Source organism: Populus nigra, chromosome 3, assembly GCF_951802175.1.
Source record: "Populus nigra chromosome 3, ddPopNigr1.1, whole genome shotgun sequence".
Lineage (NCBI taxonomy): Eukaryota > Viridiplantae > Streptophyta > Magnoliopsida > Malpighiales > Salicaceae > Populus > Populus nigra.
Window position 1 is genome coordinate 4,320,995 of NC_084854.1, and position 17,171 is coordinate 4,338,165.

At 32.5% G+C, this 17,171-nt stretch overlaps 2 protein-coding genes across 3 annotated transcripts; both read right to left on the reverse strand.

Moving 5' to 3' along the window:
- Positions 1-3,112: 3,112 nt before the first annotated feature.
- Positions 3,113-7,667, reverse strand: LOC133688298 (uncharacterized). 2 transcript variants are annotated; one of them, XM_062107734.1, is made up of 13 exons: positions 7,530-7,667; positions 7,316-7,412; positions 7,159-7,220; positions 6,898-6,948; positions 6,774-6,800; positions 6,586-6,690; positions 5,604-5,711; positions 5,357-5,428; positions 5,218-5,268; positions 4,845-4,907; positions 4,626-4,750; positions 4,257-4,467; positions 3,113-4,050 (listed from the first exon to the last, which is right to left on the reverse strand). In XM_062107734.1, the coding sequence occupies exons 2-13, from the start codon at positions 7,401-7,403 to the stop codon at positions 3,340-3,342; spliced, it is 1,674 nt and encodes a 557-aa protein (XP_061963718.1). In that variant the 5' UTR covers positions 7,404-7,412; positions 7,530-7,667; the 3' UTR covers positions 3,113-3,339. The 2 variants fall into 2 exon arrangements, with proteins under 2 accessions (XP_061963718.1, XP_061963719.1); XM_062107735.1 differs by lacking the exons at positions 7,159-7,220; positions 7,316-7,412; positions 7,530-7,667 and adding an exon at positions 7,043-7,102.
- A 3,556-nt stretch (positions 7,668-11,223) lies between these two features.
- Positions 11,224-16,448, reverse strand: LOC133689851 (conserved oligomeric Golgi complex subunit 8). Its single transcript, XM_062109923.1, has 12 exons — positions 15,927-16,448; positions 15,694-15,846; positions 14,968-15,116; positions 14,214-14,291; positions 14,023-14,116; positions 13,826-13,900; positions 13,348-13,644; positions 12,949-13,016; positions 12,808-12,862; positions 12,502-12,640; positions 11,925-12,109; positions 11,224-11,842 (listed from the first exon to the last, which is right to left on the reverse strand). The coding sequence occupies exons 1-12, from the start codon at positions 16,050-16,052 to the stop codon at positions 11,534-11,536; spliced, it is 1,728 nt and encodes a 575-aa protein (XP_061965907.1). The 5' UTR covers positions 16,053-16,448; the 3' UTR covers positions 11,224-11,533.
- Positions 16,449-17,171: the final 723 nt, after the last annotated feature.

Below are 17,171 nucleotides of genomic sequence, written 5' to 3' on the forward strand. Positions count from 1 at the left end.
TATATGGACAAACAAAGAAAATTGCATAATGAATTATTATATTTTTTTTATTAGCTGGCCAAGTTATTTTTGAACTAAGTTGATAGAGTTATGTTAAGACGACTTTCATGTTATTTAATTTTAAATCCTTACTAAACTTAAAATCCTTACTAAGCAAGAAGTTAGTAAGAAGATTTTTTTTTGTTGTCAATTTCATCTTTTTTTAATGATTAATTGGATTGTTTTTGAATCGGTCAAGTCAATGAGATCATGTTAGATCGATTCTTACACAATTTAATTTTAAATTTGAGTTAAGTAAGAAGTTGAATTGAAAGATTTTAAGGATAGCCTATTGAGTTGAATAATAATGTCAAATAATTCTCTACAACTTTAATATTTTTTTACGGTCAAAAAATAAAAACAAATAAACTAGATTTTTACGAAATCAATAATGTGTTTTGCATATTATTAAAGGGAAAATAGTATTATCATTGAAAAATAATTAAATGAGTAAAATATACATATTATATAAAAACAAAACAATACAAATATAAAATATACTTTTTTGTATTTTGTATTGTCTTATCTTATTTCTAGTCAACCAAAACATGGTTTTGTTTCCAATATTATTACCAAACATAACTCCACATCTTTGTTCTCTCTTCATCGTTTCATTTTATCTTTTTTTTGTCTTGGAACATCATCCGAACACCACAATAGCAAGGAATTACTTAATTTAAGCAAAATATAATCATATATTTCCTTCCATGATAGAAAAAAATAATTAGTTATAGCAAAAATACAGTACGAACTATGATCGTTGTGGGATGAAATATTTACACAAGATCATTCATTCTTTTTCAGTGAATCTGCGTGTCCATTTCACGACATTGTTCATATGCAGTCATATACAGTTTATACGGGTGACCAGCATTATAGTGAATTCTCCGTTTCTTCTCTTCACTTCACTTGAAAATGCATGCTGCAAGAAGTCAAATTGCTGCAGGTTAAATAAATAGAACTGCAGAAGGGTTTTTCAAGAAGTAATAAGAGAGCTAAACATCTACAATATTCATGGCTGCCAGGCTGCAGCTTAAACAAAGGAGATAGTTAGCCTGTTCAGCTAGCTAGCTAGCCAGGGAATAGAACAGCGATCAGTGGACAGCGCAACAGCTGCTGTTGGTAATTAAATAGTAGCATGCACGCATCAATCATGAGGAGAAAATGGGTGAAAATGATGGCATGATAATTCCCTAGATTGCAGTGTACGTATATTGCTGGTTGAACACAGCATGGGATTGAAAAGCCTTGTAATATTTTTTATCACCAATGGAATGCGATTCAATTTTATCTCAATAGGTTATGAATAATGTCCATTTCAATCCCTAATTTTATTCAATTAATATTTTCCAAACTTCATTTATATTACGGTTTGGTTCTTGGATCGATGTCAAGAAGAAAGGATCGATCGATGATTGAGGAGAGAAAACTAAGACCGTGTATTTTTTTTTAATCATTAAGTAAACAACGTGTTATATTCAAGTTTTTAAATTCAAAAAATTCATTTTCAATTATTTTTCAATCTTAAACATGAATTCATTTTCAATCTTAAACCACCTTAAAATCAATCAAAAAATCAAAATTAAATCGAATATAAAAAAATTCTTGGACCCCAATTCAATTTTTTTTTTATGAAATAAAAATTTAAAAACACTTTAATAAAAATTTTCTTATCATCAGAGATTTATTAACACAAACTTCAACTCTTTTTTTTTTTTGGTTGTCAAAATAGAATTAACTAACCATTTTTTCTCTATTTTTTTATTTTCCAATGACTTTCTCTTTTTTCTTCAAAACTCAGGACCTTAAACATTAAACAAAATATAGGTTTAGAACCTAGCTAAATATAAAAGTCTAAAATCAAAAGGAGCAAAGATGCATAGATGAAGACTTTTGGCCTTAAACATTTAATTAAATGATGTTTTTCACATCTAGCCCTGTAAAAAAAAGCCTAGATGAACGTAGAAGGCTAGGCCAACGTGCCTATTTATTTTATTTTCTTTAAGTAGGCTAACAAAACATCACTTTCCCTTTTTTTTTTTTTGATAAAATAAAACTTACTAGTTGAAATCCTAATCACTAGAAGTGGCTAAAAAGTTGGAGTTTAAGGTTTTAGGATAAAAAACCTATTTTTTAACCTTTTTATCTTAAAACAGCATCCAAAAGACATCTTAAAAACTTTATTAAACTCATTTTTAATTTTAAAACAGCTTTTAATCGGTCAAAAAACCTACAATTTAATAGAATAAAAAAAATATCAAGCCCTAATCTTTTTTTAAAGGATAAAATTCAAAAACACCTCAATTGCATGCCTCTTGAAAAAAAGCACATGTTAATACAAAATTTAGTTTTTTTTTTGGAAATATGACCAACTGACCTTTTCCTTTCTTTTTATGTTTTCAGTGACTTTTTCTCACCTCTTTCAAAATTAAAGGACTGAAATGTAAAAAAATAAAATTTAGGATCCATATCAGAAAGGATAAGAAAATGCATAAATGAAGATGTTTTGGATAAAAATGAATTTTTTTGAGTGAAAATAAAAAGGGACTCATTTTATTTGATTTATAATTTAGCTATTCTTTTAATTATTTTTTATACCATAAATGTAAATCCTATTTAATTATATTGGTCTCTAATTAAATTTGGACAGCTCTCTACTCTTACTGTAATCAAAACTAACAGATTTATTAATAGAAGATCATCTTGTTTAATCCGACAATGGTAACACTATATGATTGCTTTCAGTCAGGGAGGAAGATACCGGCGAATCTTTTCTGAAAATAAAAAAAGAAGACCACTTAATAATCTTAATTCCTTCAGTGACAGAGGATGGATGATTTTTCAATCACAAGTGATTTGAATTCATATTTTTCTCGAGGATAAGAACTGCGGATTAGGAAGGGGGACGAGTAATCTTCCCTGACGATTAAAAATATCACTGCCAAGTGCAAATGACAAAACCCTCCCTTTCTGGGCGACAGGATCTAAATGTCTTTCCACTCGAAGGTAACAAGCCATTGCCTTACCCTGTGGGGGTAACTGACAATGGCTTTCCGTTCAATCCAAAAATATAAAAAAAACGAAGGATCCTTTTATTTCAGTGTGACAATTATTCTGAGTTGCTTTGCTAATTGATTTGGATCTTGTACAAGCACAACAAATCATAACGGTTTGAGAAAAATGAAAGGTTAAAGTGCACGATCATGCTACAATAAAATATGGATTTAACAACTCAAGCTATAAATCAGACCGATGTAATGAGAAAAAGAAAGAGAGGTAAAATGGTAGCACAGCAAGGCTTCACTGCAAGTGGAAGTACATGATGTTCAATGCTGCATTTGGGATGTACTCCTCACGACCATTCTCTGGGAACCAAGAGCCTACAATGCTTTGAGATGGATTAGACGGAATTCCTAATGGCCATTTGTCAACCAGCTTAAAACCAAATTGAGATGCAGCTGAAAGCAACGATGGTTCATCGACTCGGCGAAAGATATGGCAGAGAATTAGAGCTGGTTCCTGGTCTCCACCATTACTGTCACATGAAATTAATTCCTTTGCAGTGGCAAACAAGGGCAGAATAGCTTCAGGAATGTATGTAACATCTGTGCCAATTATGACTTCAAAGCCTCCAGGATTGAGATCCTTGATGGCTTCTATATGTTCTGTATTTCCCCACACCAATCTCTTCATAATTAGCTTTGCAAGGGATGGCTGTCTAAGGTTAGAAGCAACATTCTGGGACAACAGTTCAAGTGCTTTTGTGTCCCCATCAGTAGCAACTACAAGGTCAGCTGATTTGGCCGAAACCATTGAGCATATACCCCCACAGCCACACCCCAACTCTAACACCTTTCTCCCCTCAACAATAGTTGGATTTACTGCTAGCACCATAGCCATCATACGAGCTGATTCCCAGAGCATCAATCCTGTTGATTTACAAGTATGCTGATACTCTTTTGACAGAACATTAATCTTGAAATTCTGGTCCCTAAGATTAACGTGAATCACCTTTTGGAAAAAAAAAACAAAAAAATACATTAATGTCTGAAGTTATATCCTTTTTTCTAAATGGCATATATACACTTACGCTTCACATGCATCGTGCTTAGTTGAGAAAAGAATAAATCTCGTGAAGCAAAGATCAGAGATTCTTACACCACAATCTATCAGCAATTGGACAAAACAAGAAATAAAAGGAAATAGGTGGAGCATACCTCATTATCATTGGAAGGAGACATTCCAAACATTTCAGCTGCCACACCCTCAGACATATCGATCTCAAAATTGTTTGAAGGGTACTGTGATGTGCTTTCCTTGACATTAGACTTTACATTTTCTTGACAGAGGGCTTCCTCGATTGCAGATTCTTTGCTAACAGAATAGTTTGAGCTGTCTGAAAATCGGAATACAGCTTGGATCCAACGCCTGAAATCAGGCAAAATTGCACGAGATGGTATTAAAAGAAGAAAACTAGAAGGAAAAGTTCCACATAATTTATATATATATATATATATATATATATAAACAAATGACTTTGACTTTCCAGGAGTTCTGTTTTCTTCTCCATGATATTCATCATTTACCTATTCATCACTATTTCACGTGACCGATTCTCAACTTGCTTGCAGCACAAACCAAGTTCTTCAACATCAAATCCATTATCTTTAAACAAACTTGTCAAGAATTCATTTGAAAAATAGAAAGCACGCTGAAAAGAAGCCAGAGGAATAAAATTATAGCTAATTTCCAAACTAGATTAGTGGAATGCTAAGAATAATGGATGCACACATTTTGAAACTTACAGTGCCATCACCCCTGACATAAAAGTTTTCACTAATCTGTTGATCCTTGCTAGTTAATCTTTCCTGTTGACCATCATGAGAGAAGATAATTATGAATAAGGCCAACAACCACTGAAGCAACTAGGTAGAGAAAGACTCATGTTTACACACATACGACCCACATTAATAGGTATAGATGCACCAAGACAAAAACCATGAGCGAAATATTTTATCTAGCTCGTTAAATAAATCAACTGAGAATAAAGAAAGGCAACAGCACTGAAAACTCAGCCCCATAAATGCCAAGAGGGCTGTGGTGTAAAACAAAGAACTATAAAGACCTGCTAATCAAATAGAATAAAAGTCCAAAAGAAAAAGAAGAGTGCAGATCAACCTGAGCAAGGTCCCCTACAGCATAGTCACGAAGCAGCACATAACCATTAGGCTGAAGAAGGAAAAAAGTGAGTTTCATCATAATTAATCAATTTATCTGATTAGTTAATAAGTTGAAACTTACAGCTACAAAAATTTACCTTCATTACTTTTTTAATGTTTTGCAGGATTAGAGGCATCTTCTCAGGGGACACTGCAGATAACACAAATATCTACTTAAAAAGTCAGAAAGTTGAATGAAGGAGAAAGAAACTTGAGAAGTACAATTTAAACACGATAAAGTTTCTCAATGAGAGACTCGGGATAGCAGTTATAAATCATGAACTTGAACAAAGTGACATCCTGTTATTTTGTAAATATTGTAGATAATAATTTGCATTCAAATACCATTGTCACGATATCAACTGAAGATGGAGAAATCTCTTTGCTCAAGTCATCAACAGTCAGATCGCATACGAATGCACCAACACATGTCTCTAAGTAGTCTTTATGAGTCTGCAACAAGCAATAGAGATCTATTCACCACAAGACCTACTTATGCTAAAAAAAATACGGATTATAACCAGACAGTAAAAAATAAATGCAGAAACAGAAATTATGAGTTCAAGGTAAAATTTGCCAAGCTTCATATGTGATCAAAATAGAACATAATGCCCACTAAGATCATGCCACTATTTCATCAATTTATAAACTAAAGGCACAATTCTAAGTTCAGCACACAGAATCTTGACGAAGATAAAACATATTGTCAAAATCAAAACAACAACTATTAATCTCAAAGAAAGAAATGTGTGATCTTGAAGAACTTTATAGATCAATGCTTCCTTGACCCTTGCAATGTATGCAATCATACCAGATTATACAAAAGTCAACTGTAATGCAATCTATCATATTTCTTCATAGTGGAGACATATATGAAAACAAAAATGGTGGTTCACTATATTCAGAGAGAGGGTGGGGGCTTATGCGAGAAGAATTAGGATATATGAGTCAATATTGGTTACATATTTAATGGACATGGGTCAAGACAACTGCAATTGCGATGCACGATGCCAGAATTAGGAGCAGAAGAATTTCTTAGATAAATACTATTGCAGCTACCTGAGCATATAATGTCCAATCTCGATACATCAAGAGAACAGTGTCAATAATGCAGAAATTTAAAATTTTAGAGTAATAACTTGTAACCACACTATCAGTTCTAAAACTTTACCTTCATAAAACATAAGTGCCAGATCTAATGTATAGTTCTGATTAATACAGTTACTTCTTACAGAAAAATAAAACAAAATGAAATAGTAAAATTCTTGAATATGTTCAATCATACATCATTGCAATAAATCAGCTAGTAAAGGGTAAGAGATCAGACCTTAACTAAGTTAACAGCGCGCGGTGAGAAATCACATGCATGGACAAAAATATTAGGGTAGGTAGCAACAAGAGGAAAAATGGTGTTCCCAGCTCCACAGCCAACCTGTTTATCAGCAGGAGTTATCAATAACCAAAATAGTATAGATTAGAAAAGTCATTGTGCAGAGAAGGAATTTTTCTGTTTACCTCAAGAACAACTCTTCTTTCTTCGCCCTACAAATCCCAAATCAATAATGTCAATAATTTCACATGATTACAAAATTCAGCCAACCATCATGACAAACAAAAAAGCTATCTTTTTTCAACTTACTGCAAAATATTGACCCCATTCCTTGTCCAAGTAATGACGGTCCTTAAAAAACTGAAGAACAATGATAATCAATATCCATAATACCGAAAGTAAATTAGACCACTAGTGCAATTCACAAACCATAATAAGTTCAAAACTTTCTTACATAAGATAAAAATAACTCAAAATCGCACCAAGTCCCTTCAAGCATAATACTTTAAAAACGAATTAAGAAGTTGAATTATCCCAGCAGAAAATATCAAAATGACTAAAGATGCTTACTTTGTCTTGGTGTCGCTTGTAAAAAACATCCCAATACTTCTTAGCATCCCTTTCATACTTTTCTGCCCAGAAACAAAACATACAGAGTTAAGTTAAAATAACCAACGAATTTTTATGTAAGAAATTTTGTCTTTTTGAGAAAAAGAAATATAGAGACCTCTCCAGAAGGGAGTGACACCAGTGTTAGCAGTGGAGTATATTTGAAATTTCTGAGATGGGCTTTGCTGTTCCACATTGGATTCCATTGCACAGCCCTTCACAGAAAATTCAAACACTTTAATCACAAATCAAGGAAAAGTTAAGCATAAAGTGCAGCTTTTCATTCAATCAAACACGAAAATATAAAATAGAGTAAATGAATAAAATTGTACCTTTACTACTGAAAAAATGAGATGTGGAGCAACGAATAAATTGAGTGAGAGATGGCAATGGAGAGGGAGAGAGTTCTGAAATTAGGGTTTTGTTTTTTGAGCCCCAGCAGAGGGGTTTTAGTAAAAGTAAAACTTCATTTTCCCCCCTGGTTTAAACGTGACTACGAGATATTCGTCCTTGTACTATTGTTTCTTTTTTCAATGTCATCCCTTTACCAATTTACTTGTAACTTGTTAATGTCGCATCTGTACACTAAAACCCCTAGCATGGAAAAGAAAAATTCTGCCCATTTCAGACGTCAATTACAATTACATTACAAAATATTCTAAAATATATAGGTAAAACATTGAAGCAACCCACGGTAGGTAAAAATATTCATTTTCATCCTCAATTATTTTTTCAATTGCAATCTTTTAGTATCAAATTAACGATCAGTTTATTAAAAATTAATTCAAGAAAAAAAAAACAATTCAACAAAAGAGGATGAAAATATAAAAACAATTTCATGGTCACTCTTACAAAAAAATCTTCAATTCTTGAGTTTAAAAAGAGAGAGGGAAAATTATTTGTGTACAATCATTTGTTTATATTACTTAAAATATTTTTTTATATATTTAATTTCTAAAATCTTTCACATTCATTTATTATTTTCTTAATTTTTCTAAAAACTTTCTGCTTCCTTTTAGCTTCTAATTTTTAAAAATTCCCTCTTTTTTAAAAGAACACTATGCAATTAATTTTTTTCTATATTGGTTATGATTTTTTTTAATAACATTTTAATCACTACAATTTTTTTTTGATTGATTGATTTTATTTTATTTTTTTTCAAATTTATCAATACCAAAACAATAATAAACAAAATGGCCAAATATTACAAAATGACTAGAAATTAACTGTTAAAAATATATTTTTTAAGAATTTGGTTTTTTTGGGAAACTTATTTTAAAAAATTGATCAAAATTAAGTTATGAAAATTTAGTTTATTTTGATTTTAGCGGGTTTGCAGAGGGTTTATAAAGATTTTTATAGTAATTTTAAGAAGTTTTAGATGAAAATAATTTAAAAATAAATTTTTAGACCAACCCTTCTTGATTCTTTGCCACAACAATTATGCCCAAATTCTAGGTGGCAACATAGTAGGCTACAAGTTGTATGCTTCATAAAAAAAAAACACAAATCAAAAAGCTATCATTTCTTTTTGACACAAAAGAAAAAAGGATGTTTGGACTTTTTTTTATTTTTTTATTGAAATGGCCTTGCTTTCTAAATAGTGGTTTATTTTTTATATTTTTAGTTACATGATATTTCAAAATGATTAAATTGATTTATCTTAAATTTCATTCCTCTTATATTTTATATGAATTAGTTGTATTTATATAAAGTTTTTATATAAAAACAAAAATTATTTGTTATTAGCAACAACATTTAGTTGCTGAGATAAAATGAATTAAAACATTTTAAATGAAAATGATAGTTAGTGTAAAATATTTGTATGTATATCTATTTTTTATTTATATTATAAAGATTAACTTCTCGCTTTAATATTTAATTATTATTAAGAACTATTTTTTTATTTATCAATCCATATATTTTTTTAATTTATTTTTTAAAGTATAAATAACATCCTTTTGTTTCTATAGGTTGAGAATTGAGTTTTATAATTTTTTTGAGTTGTTTTCTATAATTTTATTACAGTCTCAAATAAATGTATAGGTTTTGAGTTGGTGCTTGATTTTTTTGAATATTTTTTTAATCATATAATTAAATAAAAAAAATTACATAAAAAAATTACTAAACCCAATAGAGTGTATGATCTGAGTTTCGGGTTTGACTGGTTAACTCAAGTCAATCCAACATGTTATTGTCCAAATATTTTTTTTTAAATGTCATTTTAAAAAAAAACTTACAGAAGTTAAACTACGTTTTAACACTTATCTAGGTTACTTTTAAACATGCCTAGTCAAATGCTTCATTCAAGGTAACTCCCAAATGGTTTAATTTAAAGCTCATGTTAGGCAATGACAAGAGTCATATGATTTCAAGACTGACCCACTTTGTAAGGTTTAATGATATTATTAAAAAGTTTTCGTTGCTTGAAAATTCTTTATTATGTTCAAATTTTTTTTGGTCCAACCTGTAACATAACACAGGGCTAATTATCTAGTATTTTAGAGTGTGATAATTTCTTTTTTTTGGTGAATTTTAAAGCGCATTTTACTTGAAAAGACATTGACTTTATGTTTTTTAGTATTTTTTTTTTATGATTTTGATGTGTTGATGTAAAAAAATTAAAAAAATATTTTGATATATTTTCATATAAAAAGCATTTTAAAAAACACCCTATACCACAATATTAAACCCAACATAACAATATGATTACTAGGAATGTAATTGCTAAAAGTATAATATTTATTCTTGATTAAAAGTGAAAATTATTAACAATGTGTTTTGTTTGGTCTATTATTAAGAATTCACAAGAAATATGAGTAATGAGTAAGTTTACTATTTTATCCTTAAATACTAAAATATCGATGATTATATGATATCGTCTTCTTGTATTACTTGCATTTAAAAAAAAAAACTTTATCACCCCTCCTACAACGAGCACATCTTATTCTATGATCTTATTTAACCATGATTATTTAACAATATCCAATAACTAATCATCAATAATAGTTGAATTATAATACATGAGCTCTACGACCTCCAATCAAAACCATCAAAAATCAATGAACTCTTATACCAGTGGACACAAACAAGAGCAAAGAAAAAATATATGGTCAATCATATAATCAATCATTTATCCAATATATCTGAAAAACTAATTAGGGTTTTTAGTTACTATAAAATTTGCCACTTCTCTTTCCCCCTCTAATTTCACCTTTTTTAAAAACTAGTTTGTTATGATGTCTCCTGCAGTATCGCTAAGTTAACCGAGTCATATTAGATCAATTAAATATAATTTATTTTTTTATATAAAAAAAAACAAGTTACCAATATGAATATTTTTTATATTAAAAACAAATTCCAATATCGATCATAGAAAGAACAGGACATAGGCTGTTTTTTTGGTTCAATCAAACGTGAATAGACTCGTGGGAGATAAATAAAATAGAGAGCAGATGAAGTAAAGCTGGTAGGATTAATTAATAAACTTCATAAAAAACATATCTTGCCACCGCTAATTAATCAGCTATGAGATTAAAATATCGCGATAGAGAATTCAAGAGGTTTCTCTACACTCTGTGCTTTCAGTTATCCCCCAAGTATATTTCTTCCAGTTAATTAGAGAAGAACTATTTTTGCAAAGTTGAATGGTTTATTATATTGTGACCAATTTTCGGACAAATCTAACACCCACCCACCCCATCATATCTGACTCTCCAATTCTCTTTTTTTCAATGCAATAGTTTCAATTTTCCTTTGCATCTTCATGTGCAGCACTTGTTCTGTTTTACGGACGTACATTATTTATTACAGCTTCCTAACCTGCAGATGAGAAAAGGCAAGCAGCAGGCCATGGAGAGGCAGAGAAGGCTGTGAGTGCTATAATCTTGCCTGGGCAGATACTTTGCTAACATTCAGGCCATTTAATCAAATCTGATTAAGGGTTACGCCACCTTTATTGTGAAAGGTGGCTAAAATCTGCACACCAGGAATCAAAATATTTCCATAAAAAAAAAAAAAAACAAGTATCAGAACTTGTCCCTTTTTACTGGTATTCGCCTAAAAAGAGGGGACATAAAACGTGCCTTGCTATGAATGTTACAACATTTAGGCCTATAAACATTTTGCTTTATTGTGCCCACCTTCATGAAACAATCCTTCCTCTCGTAATCATACAACTAATATTTCAAAAATCATAATAATAATCACTTGACATGATATAGCAAATGGCGAGATCCAATTCAGAAGATAAAACGAATGAAGAAAAGCATACTAGTGATGGGCGTTTACCGCTGTTTGTTCTTCTTTTCCTGCATGTATGACAGGGTTGGATTTCTCACACAGATGCTACAGAATCACCTTGCTTTTCATCAATTTGTACAGTTGGGCTTATCTGATCCTTTTCATCGGCAATAGCAACCCCTGATGGTTCTACCTCTGGAGTAACCCCATTTTCCACCACAAGCTGGTCCCCATTTTCTGTTATCGTCTTTCCCTCTGTGTTATTGGCAGGTCTTTGCAGCTCTCTAGAAGAAGTTGCCAGCAAACGGCCAACTCCATCATACAAGTTCTTCACATCCATAATAAGAGCAGCTCCACCTGGGTAACAGCGACCAAAGCATGTGGCACAATGTGGGTAAGCAACCTGCAAAAGGGGTTTGTAAGAATGCGAGGTTGTAAATTCCATTCAATGAGCATCAAATCAACCCAGTTTAACTCAATGACACCTCTATGAATGACCGGCAAAGTGAGAGAAAAAGTCCAGATTCATTGTCTCTGAGCATCCGAGTTGCATTATATCTCAATAGAGAATCGGAAACAGCCTGCAATCCCTTAATCAGTTCTTGAGCAAGCACATGCTTCAAACTTACTGGGGCACAAGGACGTAACTCATTCATTGCAGCAGATACACCTAACCCATCAGAAAGACACAGCAGTCAGTGCCAAAGAACAAGCAATTCTCTGAAACACCAAAGCTCTATTTTTTTCAAGCACCTATACATGTATTCCTGGAATTCAATCTACTCTTCCCTGAGAACACACTCAATCTCAGTTAACACAGAAAAAAGTCAATGATTTAGTCTCTGTATGCATCATTGTTGTCATTGTGCAAGTCCATCTATCTTTCAGAATATCATGTATCATTTATCAACAAGATTGTATTTGAAACTCAAATATCTAATATGAATTCTGAATAATTCAGCTTTTATAAAATAACTGTATTGCACTATAAAGGTAATCAGCTACAAAACTGAAATTCACAATAGAGGAGAATGTATGTTTAGGAGTGCATCTCAAACTTACCATTAATGAACACTGCAAGAGGTGGATGTTCCATAAGATAAGATGGTGGGGTCACATCCTCTTGTTGTTCTTCACCAATGCTATATGATGGAAAACCAACTGCTGGTAATGGAACCCAGCGATGTGAATCCAAAACTAGCTGGAGTAAAGACATCAAGTTACGAATACCAGGCAATAAGAAGCTTGAAGGAAAATAAAACCACCAGACTATGAAGTTCTTAATAACCAATTCAGAAGAAACATGAGGAAAAAAACTCAAGCCACTGTAAGAAAGAACACCCAAACTTCAGTACACTTGCCATATACCTGAAAATTCTCAACTGCTGTATTCATATTCTTAGAGAATAAATTAAGAACTGCCCTGCAACATAACCAAAATCAACTTTTGAAAAGGGAAAACATGAGAAAAAATAAATAAATAACACAAAACAAAAGATGTATCCTTACTCCTCAAAAAGAGGTGGAAGCAAGCCCCTAAAATCCAGCCCAACCCAATTAAGTCCCACTGCACAATACTGTCAACAAAAAAAATGTAATACATTATCAAATTCTGTATGCAGAAAGTGTCAAGACCCTAACTAAATACAATTTACTTCTATAACAAGGGCTGATAATGCGCTCTTGTGAGCTAGAAAATAGGGAAACACATGTTTTCATTCAATCTTTCGTAAGAAAAAATAGAATAGGAGACTTGTATACGTGACCCAAAAAAAGCTAGGAGAATGATGACAGTCTACCAGAAAGTTTAAATTATCAAAGAGACACGCGCAGATAATTTTTTGCAGCAAAGGCTCGAAGGAATTCTACAACAAATGCACTTATCCAATATCAATGCAAGATTCTTACCATGCATGAGTCGAGAATATTTGACAGGGACCCACCCTCGGTTATCTTTGGGAGCATGATTTTAAGTGTTTTAAGGTGTGAGGTAATCTGATGCATAGCCCAACTAAAAAGAAGTCCACCATCATAATTTTCTTCACTCCCTGAGGTATCATCAGCAAATATTGCTCGATATTGGTTAACAACATCGAAAAGATGTGTTCTATGGCAATTTATCATCCCTTTCAAGTACTCATAAGCATTCCGTTGGTCCAGATCCTCAAGAATACCAGTAAGCCATGCCTCGCGACATCTCAGAAACTGTGAAAAAAAATAATCTTGTCAGGTGCAAGCATATTATCTACTAAAGAAAGCATACAATCAGCTTACATGGTATCTAATCCAGTAGCATATTAAACTGGAAATGTTAAAAGGAATTGTATTTAGCATAACCCTAGAATACCAAATCAGTACTGTACACAAAAGAAATTTGTGAGTTTACCTGCAAACGCATTTCGTACTCACTAAAAACCCCTATGCGACGTAAATATCCAATAATTCGGAGGCATTCAGGCAGCTGCAGTTTTATGGCACAACCAAAAAATTGTGTAATTAAAATCCAATCCTTCGCATATAACAATTAAGTTGCATTTTGTTCAAAATCTCATAAGCCTGAATATTTTGACTGCTGCATAATACCTGAATATTAGAGCGAAGTTTCTGAAGAAGCTGAGAAAGAAGAGATTGGGTGGTCTGCCTAACTTCCGCAGCCAGTGCTTGAATAACAGGCAATCTTTCAGAGATAAACAGATTCCAAGTAAGCTTTCTTTCACAAAAGAAATGGAAAAAATAATATCATTTGGCAAGGAAATGACATGGACATCACTCACTTGGGGTGCATGGTTGACAGTTTGCAAACAAATGCTTCCAAGTCAAGGGCTTCATCATAATTTCCATTCCTTACACACCTGCAAAATAACGAGAATTGTTGAAGTTTTCAGTGCCATACTACAATTAGAAAATCATCAGCCATTTTCATATCAGGTCCCCAATCAACTGCCAGGTCCTATCTAGTTTTTAAAAATCTTTAATACACTTTTCAGAATAAAATATCAATTTGTTAAGAATTGTTTAAATTTTCCTTCCAAAGAAAAGTATCCATACCACACAAGCACACAACTGCACAAAATTCTTAGAAAGCAATAGTAACATATTCCATTGAAAACACCCAAAGAATAACAAAAATAAAAATAAAAATAAAAATGAGGACCATATCCTCCAAGTTCCTCTCCATCTAGGTGAAACAAATTCGTGAAACAAATTCTTCTTCCTATCTCAGTCTTCCAAAGGGCAAGCAAAATTCACCTTCTAAGAAGTGTCTAAACTTACCACGATCAATCAATTACATTGTTTAATTAAATGGTAAATCGGGTAAGTTAGAACAGTTTCTTAGTTCCCAACTTAACTTGTACACTTGGATCACTGCACATAGTTTAAAATGGATATGATGGCCAATCAGCACTACCAATCAAGAAATGCATGAAGGGTTAGTCTACAGTAGAAGCTTGAGAAGCACCATATCTACCATGTTAGATATTGATTAAACTATAACGCGTGACCTTATTGAATGTGTAAAACACATACGTGTCCATAAGTTGAGGGATTTCAAGCAAATCAAGCAATGTACTATGGTTTGCTAGCAATGTTTGGTTCATCTTCCTCTTCTCCAAAATCTCTTCTGCAGATTCAATGAACTCGGTGCAACCAGATGTCAGCTTTGGGATCTCAGTTATCTGCCATGAAAAAACAAACAAACTAAACATCGATTTATAAAGAATCCATATTCTTAAAAGCACTTGAAAAATACATATATAAAGGTTACTAAGACAATATTCAGTAATTACGTCATATTAAATACCTATAACGAAAAAAGAATTTTCTAGAATCATACATAAACCTTACTCTTAATTTGTAAAAAAACTCCAGTAATACCAGGGTACCACATCCAGTTAACTCTTTCACAGTTTAAAAGAAACTGTCCAACCTTCCTGATACCGAATGAATCCTCCTTGGCATTGCAATCAAATTTTAGAACTTTCTCAAAATAAATTCAGAATAAGCTAGCGTTCTCGTGCCGAGTAAAAAATGCTTCACTATTGACTGGCAACGAAAATACTCTTAACACCTCTCTCTTCTCATTATCACACATGCATTTAGAACCAGCAAATTATTTATTGATCCGTGAAGTAGTACTAATCAAATCATGTATTTATAATGTTTAATTCCTTCCAAATCACAAATTAATCACTAATCACTTCGGATTTTACAATTGCAATGCATCAATCAATGAACTAAAATCAAGAGAAGTACCAGAGATTCAAGGTGGTTATCAATAGAAGAAACTTGTTGTCGAATAGCAAGCAAAGCATCAGCCGCTGCAATAAAGGCACGGTAATTCACCACCGCTACCTCCTGCATTTGCCTCTGTATTCTCTCCGCATCTACCCGAAGTAACTCCGGCTCCTTTTTCAACCACCAATAACAGATTCAGTTAGCTTTCTCTATAATAATAATAATTTCAAAAAAAAATAAATGTAACGTACTTTGTGGAGGCGATCGAGAGTGAATGAGAGAAGCTCAGATACGTAAGGTTGTTGAGAAACGGAGGCGAGAGGGAGGAGACTCGTAACCGCCGATGACATGTCTTGTCCGTTTTCTGTTATCTCCATAATTTTGGATGAAGATGGGTTACTTAGGGTTTTGGACTTCGTTATAGAGGAGATTGTAGATCTGTTGAATTACAATTGACCGGAGAAGAGCATATCGAAATGTTAATTTGTTTAATTGAGTTCGTTTGTCTGGATCTGGAAGGAAGGAAAGGAAGGGAGATGGTTTTGTTTTGTGGGTTCCGGTGACTGGTGACGGGGCTGGCTAATTTTGCTGGGCAACGTCTCGGCACTGGGTTCTTGTGATTGTATTCTGTCCGTTGGAATCAGCATGCACCTATCCTCGTCTTGTCATTCAAAGATTAAATAACAGAAGGAAAAGAAAAGAAATTTCTTGTTAGAAAAGATTATGAAGGCTAAATTTAAGTTTTTTTTCTCTTCTGTCTTCTCAGACATAAGCTACATTACTAGTATATTATAATGCATTTCAGAGTGGGTTAATATTAATTATTTTTTAAAATATAAAAAAATATTAAAAATATAAAGAATATTTTAAGCGTTTTGGGTCTAACAATCATACCAAATTCAAGCATTTTAGGTCTGGAGTATGACAATCATACCAGATCCAAACATCTTAGATCTTGCAGTTATGCTAGACTCATGACACTTGAGACCCATGACGTCTAGGTCTGGTGATTATGAGACAAACATCTTAGATCTTGCAGTTATGCTAGACTCATGACACTTGAGACCCATGACGTCTAGGTCTGGTGATTATGAGACCCAAGCAAACAACAAGCAAGGAAAGGACAATTATGCATTTTAGTTTTTAGTAGAGAGAAAAGCAAGAAAAAATAATATGTTTATACACGCCGCATCATGTGAATAAGAATACAGCTGCGCATCTAATGATATACGATGAATGACTAGATTTGACCTCTGTGAAGCGTTTCACTCTCCTTTTAATGGCGCAAGAATCACCTACTCACTGGGACGTGTGAAAGACGAGGCAACAACGTTTCGATTAAAAAATAAAAAATATATAACATGAAAAATACTAAAATGTCATCATGATCCTCTTAATTACACAACATATCCATGCAATTTTATTGTCACAATCCACAATAATATATGTCTAAAGCTATAGTAAAATCCTCATGCTATTTAACTTTTTTTATAATA